Below are 8,141 nucleotides of genomic sequence, written 5' to 3' on the forward strand. Positions count from 1 at the left end.
TGCAAAATTAAAAGAAAAAGCCATAGATATCCTTAGAGTTCCTTTGTACATCTGTGTTGTGTTTCATGATTCTGTGGGAATCCCCTTGCAAGTTGGGTTAGCACTGTGCAGTGGAAACTTGGCAGTAACCAAGTCAAGTTCAGGATTGGGTTTAGATTCTGGACTTGTCCCGAATAGGAAGGGTAGTTCCTAGGGAGAATTGGTGTTTGTAATCAAAGATGATTATAGTGAAATTCCATCATTGTTGTGATGGAGACTGGATGTAGGCTGCACTGCACTTAGCAGCTGAACCAGAATATATCTGGGTGTAATTTTCTCTCTCTTCTACCCCATTTCTATTTCTGCTGCACAGGAGATAAAACTGAAAAATATCTCGTGCTGATCGACGAGACAAAAAAAAAGTCTCGTGGCTGGGAACGAGACAAAAGAAAAAGTCTCGTGGCTAGTTACGAGACAAAAAGACAAAACGTTTCCAGAAGTTGTTTTAAAAACCAGCAAGTGTTGTCAAGTGAAAAAGGGGCTAAGATTCAACCCCCCATTCTCTTAGCCACTAAAAACCATCATTACTAATTTGACAAAACAAAATGTGTCACCAGATATTTTTATTATAATTAAAATAATTTTTTTAACTTCCAAAATTAACAAACTCCCTCTCTCATTCTTCTTCTTTATCTAACTCTCTCTTTTCTCTCATTATCCTTTTTCTCTATCTTTTTATTCTACAAAAAATAAAATTAACAACAAAATATAATCTAAATAAAAAATATTATTATATGCATATTTTTTATTTAGTTTTAAATTTTTACTACTTATTTTTTTAATTTATATTTTTTTAAATATTTATTACATATAATTTAAAAAAATACTAATGTTAGGATTAAAAATTAGAATCAAGATTCAATTGTTTTAAAAATTAAATTTGATTTAATTTTGTAACTATCAATATAAAGTTATTTTATGCTAATATCTAATTATATTTTATATATATAGAGAAAAAATATTATTTTTAAATAGCAAGCATAAAAATTAATTATTTTTATTTGTGCAACAAACTTATTAACACCTGATCAAATATAAAGTATACACATTAAATTCTTTTAAATTTTAGATAACGAATGTTAAAATTAATTATTAATAAAAAATTAAACTCTTTCGTATGAAAATAATAACTAAAAAACTTATTATTTTATTTTTTATCTACAGATAGAGATCCTGATTTTCTTGGTCAATAGGGACTTTTGTTCCTTACGACCTTTTTATAAAAATAATTTAATGTTATAATTTTTTGTGTCATAATCTATAATGTTAGGACTGACGTAATTTTAAAAAATTTATATTTTCGTAATATTATTACGGGTAAAAATACTAGTTTTACACTTAAAAGAAACCCTCTTCTAGTCTTGAAAACTCAAATTTAAAATATTAAAATTGAAATGTAACTATATTATATATTATTATATTACTAACTAATTTAATAATTAAAATGTTTCATATGACACTCTCTTATTAAAATTTAAAAAAAAAATATTTTTTTCAAAATTAGTAAACTTTCTTCTTACATTTTCTTATCTGCCTCTCTTTTTTCTATTTCTCTCTATTCTTCCCACTTTATATATAATTTATATTTTATATTTTATATTACTAATTTGACAAAACAAAATGTGTCACTTGATATTTTTTCATTATAATTAAAATAAAATTTTTTCTTAATTTTCAAAATTAAGAAACTCCCTCTCTCATTTTTTTATCTTTGTCTCTCACTTTTCTCTCATTCTCTATTTTTTTTATTTTCTATTTTATAAAAAATAAAATTAACAATAAAATATAATTTAAATAAAAAATATTATTATATACATATCTTTTATTTAGTTTTAAATTTTTATTGCTTATTTTTTTAATTTATATTTTTATTTTTCTCAAATATTTATTACATATAATTTATAGAAAATACTAATATTGGGATTAAAAGTTAGAATCAACATTCAATTATTTAAAAAAAAATTGAGTTAATTTATAACTATCAATATAAATTTATTTTATGATGATATCTAATTATATTTTATATATATAGAAAAAATATTATTTTTAAATAGCAAACATAAAAATTAATTATTTTTATTTGTGTAATAGATTTATTAACACCTAATTAAATATAAAAATGTACACATTAAATTTTTTAAAATTTTAGATAACGAAGATTAAAATTAATTATTAGTAAAAAATCAAACTCTTTCGTATGAAAATAATAACTAAAAAACTTATTATTTATTTTTTTTTATTTACAAAAATTCTGATTTTCTTAATCGATTAAGACTTTTATCTTTATGATCTTTTTATAAAAATAGTTTAATACTATGAATTTTTTGTGCCATAATATATAATATCAAAATCAACATAATTTTAAAAATTTTATATTTTTATAATAATATTATAGATAAAAATACTAGTTTTACACTAAAAAAAACCCTCTTCTAATCTTGGAAACTCAAATTTGAATGTCCAGCAAAGGCCTATTACAAAATTGAAATTTCAGTTCCATACTTTAATTCACAAGTTATAATTTCACATTTTAACGGTTTAACCATTGCACATATTCTGGCCAAATCAACAATATGTCAATGAGGAAGGATCACAGCGACAATTAGCGGCAATGAGGAAAGAAAGGGAAATAGGGTATAGAGTGCTGGGAATGATTTTATCCAAGGAGTGATGCTAGATCAACGTTACAATTAGTCATTAAAATCAACTACAAAAGTTTGTTATTATTCACTAATAAAAAAATATTAAAATTATTTTTAATATAAAAATAAAAATAATATTTTAATCAAATATTAATATTTAAAATATATTACAATATTATAAAAATTATTCAACATATCCCATATCATATGACCAAAATATTACCACGTAAATAACATATTTTTCAGTATTACAAAACCAAATAATTACATCAAATAATTTTATTTTTAACAAAAATATCAATATTTTTTCTATATAAAAATAAAATAGCCTAAAAATACATATATATAGCTCACAATATCTAAAACATAGTCACACCAAAAAAAAAAAAAACAATATCTAAAACCTGAAAAATCAATTCCACTCTCGGTGGTACACGCGCTGACGCGCTAATTCCCACCATCACTCTGAAGCTCACACGCACCCATCTCAACGAACTCCAACTCCACTATAGGTCGGTGTAACCTTTCCTTTTCCATTGCACCCGGTTACTCTTTCGCATACAGCTTATAGGGTGTCCATTCTTCATCTCTCACCACCCCTTCAGTCATGTTTATGATTCATCGACAACCACAGCCTTCCGCAGTTCCACTTCGATCTTTATCTATGTGGTGCAGCTAGTGAGTGCAGCCATTGCTTTAGATCCAGACTTTTCAACGCGGTGGTGGTTGCCATGCTCTTATCATTCATTGGAGCAGATAAGGGTCGATGAAATCAGTAGCAAATATGAAAAACACAAATCATGTTAATTTTATCAATATTTTTTATTTTTGTTAGTGAAATCTTATTAATATGGGTCCATTTGCTAAAAATTAAATAAACATACTCTAAATGTGTTTGATTATAATCGAATTTTGATATATGATTTAGATTGTGTTTGATTATAATATAATTTTTAAATTTTAACTTAGATCCTTGAGTTGATTATAATCAGATTTTAAAGTATGATTTAAAGCATATGTTTGATTATATTATGATTTTTGAATTTTTATTTGGATTTTCAACTAAATTTTGAAGTATAATTTGAATTCTGGAATTTGATTATAAGATAGAATATGTTTGAATATAACTAAGTTTTGAGTATGATGTGGAACATATTTGATTATATGATTTTAAATTTTGATTGGAATTTTTGAGTTTGATTATTAATATTTGATTCGTATTGCGAAAATTCTTATTTAAATACCTTATTTTGAACTATTGAATCTATGACAAAACCATATGCTTGTTGGAGAGAGTCTGCACCTAGCTTTTTCAAGAACTTGACTTGGTGAACAGCCTTATCTAACGTGGAAGTTGTGTCCATTTTAGTTCCATCAAGTTGTGTCCATTTTAGTTCCATCAGAGAATAAGTGAATAACCTATGAAATTCCTTATTCTCTAGCTTAACTAACTTGGATATCGTCTCCCTCGTTACAGCCATCGAGTTCTTGTTATTATTAATGTTACTGCATGTTGTCAAAACAAAGGAGGAGGAAGATGATTGCAAAAAGAAGTAATATAATCATGAGTAAAGTATATTTTTTTTGACAACATCTTGGGTAAGTGTCAAAGTTGTCCCTAACGTTTGAATCGTCTTATTTAAGTCTCTTACGTTTTAAAATTGACTCAACGTTGTCCTGCGTTAAAAATCTGTTAACAAAATTGACGGCAAGACAAAATTGAGACGATTTTGAAACGTTAAGAACTTAAATAGGACGAAAACGTTGGGACAAAAATGATACATAAAAATAAATTTTAATTTTACCCTTCACTAATATCAATCTTTTATAATACATAGTTATTCAATTATTTTTAATCACATTTAAGTAAATTACACTTAATCATATTATTTTGATTTTAAATAATTTTTTTATAATTTTACTCTTAAAGATTTTTACTCATCATGAAATATTTGTAAAATGACTAGAATTATATTATTTTATTGTATATTTATCATTTTTTTCGACAAGTTTATGTACTAGTCATTTTACAAATATTTTATGATGAGTAAAAATTTTTAAGAATAAATTATAAAAAAATAAATTTATTTAGAATAAAATTAACGTGATTAAGTGTAATTTACTTAGATATGATTAAAAAATAATTGAATAACTACGTACCGTAAAAAGCTGATATTATTGAAGGATAAAATTTAAATTTATTTCTATGTACCATTTTTGTCCCCAATGTATTCGTCATATTTAAGTTCATAACGTTTCAAAATCGTCTCAATTTTGTCCCGCCGTCAATTTCGTTAACAGATTTCTAATGGCAGGACAACATTGAGTCAATTTTAAAATGTTAGGGAGTTAAATAGGACGATTCAAACGTTATGGACAATTTTAAAACTTACTCCAAACATTGAGGATAAAAACAATACTTTATTGCTGCTGATGACATTTGGTGGTGCCATGGAATTATTCCCTGATGACATTTGGTGCTGCCATGGAATGTTGTTGGAAGATGAAACTAGGAGGTTTATATAAATCCAGTTTATGGATAAATGGAGGTGGTGTTAAAACGGATGTTCATAATTAAAGAAGAAAGATCTTTTTTATTGGTATCATTATTACTGTCTTGACTAATTTTAGTATGATTGCACATGAATTGGATAATATCCGTATATTTGCAGTAATTATTTGCATCTAATTCGAATTTTGTGAATATTATTCGATTCGCAGAGTCATTAGATCGAATCAGATCTGATATGCACTATGCTAGGATTAGATTGTGGATTTGCTAATGATATCCTCGGATCCGATTCGCAGATCCGCATATCCGCACGTCTCATATAAATAAAATAATTTATGATATCTTGTTTTTAATTTTTTATGTTGTACTTTAACTTAGAATAATTAAACTTAGATATTGTGTTATTATTATTTTTTTTTTGTTATTCAAAAAAACTTTTATTGATAATATTTTAGAAGTAAATAGGTTTAAACAGGTGAAAAATAGAATTTTTGGACATTCTTTTATAAAAACAACTAAACAGGGCCTTAAAATAGTTTTTTTTTTTTTAATTATGCTGTGCGGATTGTGGATAGGATCGGACCTGAAAAACTACGGATATCGTATCCGATCTGATTCGAAAAATGTAGTGCAGATCGAATAGAATTATAGGCTATATCCGATTCGATTCATGTGCATACCTAAATTTTAGTGTATAAATAATATTTTGTATGATGCATATTTTTGTTTGTTGATTTTTTCATTATTATAAAGAAACTTTATATATGTTAATCTTATAATAAGAATGTTAACTAATAAAGAGGAAGAATAAATTAACCAAATCAAAATATTATTTCATAAGAATAAATCAAATCAAATCAAATCGTGACATAGCTGGGTCTTGTGAATGAAAAATGTGTGCATTGAGCACAACACACAAGACAGAATATGATCCGAGATCTCAATTAGTTGTCGTGTTGGTCGTTCAAGGATACCAACATGCCCAACTCTTGAGCAACGCTGACGCATCTAGCGTCAATGTTGCGGGTCATGAATCCAAGGGGATTGATAAAGCGGATTGAGGAGCTGACTCCATTGTTCTTGGTGAGGGCAATTCTGTCAACATCCATCTTCTTCATTGGCTCCTTGCACTTGGCATGGGTGCTCTTCTCTGTCTTCACCTCGCAGAACTCTTCTTGGTGGTCACCCTTCACTGGCAGGCTGTAGAATCCGTTCTTGTCAGTTTGACCCTCAACCAAGTATGTAATGTTCTTCTCGTCACCAATTTTCTTGCACTCCAATGTCACCTTAATGTCTGCGCACAAGTATATTGAAAAAGAATTAAACAATATTTATATACAAATAATTTGATGGTTGATTTTGTTTATGCGCATAGTATTTTTGTATTTTTAATACAGAAAGAAAAATGAATTACGTACTTGACAGAGGGTGGCTAAGTCTGGTCTCGAATTCGAAACGACAAGGATCGCAATACACCTTTCCTTCAACTGTGAAGGTATCATCTTCAGGAACCAAACGAGCCAATGCAGATGATGAGAAGCAAAATGCAACAAGGAGGACAGCCACTGCAAAGCTCTTTGCCATTTTAATTTATTTTGATTTGATTTGATTTGGTTTGGGGTTTGATTTGGTTTAATGCTATGTCTCTCTTATACTTGATTAACCCCTGGGAATGATTTTTTGTGTCTGCCATTAGGCCCTTTATATAAGAAACGGATGTGCTTAATTTGGTCCCTTTCAATCCGTTGGTTATTCACCCTCATAAAACTAAAAGAAATTGTGTGCTTCATAACTAACTAAGTAACCGTTATTCTAGCCAAGCCACACGACTCAATCCAACTTGGAATGAAGTGACCTTGTAAATCGTGAGGCTGGCAATAAAATTTTAGTTGTTTGGTTAATGAAAAAGTCAAAAACTAAGGAGGAAAGGGTTATTGAACATTGTAAAAAGAACGTGGGACTCGCCTGATAATTTTCTCCCTCACCGGTGGACCCGGAAAAGAGAGGGAAAACTTATTTCTTTCACATATGCCTTTCCTTTACACATTATTATTTAAGAATTTACAATATTATCTTTATATAAAGATGTCATCATATAAATATTTTTTATTTTATTATTATCTTTTTTACTGACATATCATATATATTTATGCATATACTCATCTGAAGGGTCTTTGTTAATATAATATATGAGTTTAATTTTAATTTACTAATAGTATAAAATATTTTATATAATAATAAAAAATAATATATAATATCCAATTTTCATATTTATAGTTTGAAATAAAACTAGCTTAATAAAAAATGTTAATATTTTAATTGACTATTAAGGATATCTCCTAATATTTTTTTATTTTTATTTGCCAAGCAAAAGGCTCTAAATAAATGATAATATCCCCTGTAATTAGAGGTATTTACAGTACAATTTGGATCGATTTTGAATAAAAAACTCACCTAATTTGAACATTAATTTTATTTGCGCTGCGGTTTGAATTGGATTGAATTTGCGATTTTGTAAATTAAAAGAAATTAAATATACATAATAGCATAATTGTCTAAATCGGTTCCCAAAAATTTTTAAAAACGGACATTTTAAAAAAAATTTAATACACAAAAATATCTTTAAAATTTTACTCCTACGAATAAATCAGTCTCTAGTCTATCTTTAATAGAGTAATTACCTAAATCAGTCTCCAAAAATTTTAAAAGCAGACATTTTAGTCCAAAAAAAAAATTAATACATAGATCAATTCCTAACATTTTTTCTGTCAGACATAATAATTCTCCATCCATTTTTTGACATAATTAATAATTTGGTGATCAAGTTGAGATTCAAGTGAAAATAGAAGAATAATTTTGATTATACTAAATTCCTAACTATCACACCAATCTAAGTTCTATTAAATACAAAAATATCAAATAGTTTTAACATTGAGTTTCTTGTAGAA

At 26.9% G+C, this 8,141-nt stretch overlaps 1 protein-coding gene across 1 annotated transcript; it reads right to left on the reverse strand.

Annotated features, from left to right (window-relative positions):
• Positions 1-6,005: 6,005 nt before the first annotated feature.
• Positions 6,006-6,857, reverse strand: LOC112769045 (olee1-like protein). The gene is made up of 2 exons (XM_025813445.3): positions 6,612-6,857; positions 6,006-6,487 (listed from the first exon to the last, which is right to left on the reverse strand). The coding sequence occupies exons 1-2, from the start codon at positions 6,775-6,777 to the stop codon at positions 6,138-6,140; spliced, it is 516 nt and encodes a 171-aa protein (XP_025669230.1). The 5' UTR covers positions 6,778-6,857; the 3' UTR covers positions 6,006-6,137.
• Between the last annotated feature and the right edge of the window lie 1,284 nt (positions 6,858-8,141).

The sequence above is a fragment of the Arachis hypogaea genome, chromosome 18 (assembly GCF_003086295.3).
Source record: "Arachis hypogaea cultivar Tifrunner chromosome 18, arahy.Tifrunner.gnm2.J5K5, whole genome shotgun sequence".
NCBI classification, from domain to species: domain Eukaryota; kingdom Viridiplantae; phylum Streptophyta; class Magnoliopsida; order Fabales; family Fabaceae; genus Arachis; species Arachis hypogaea.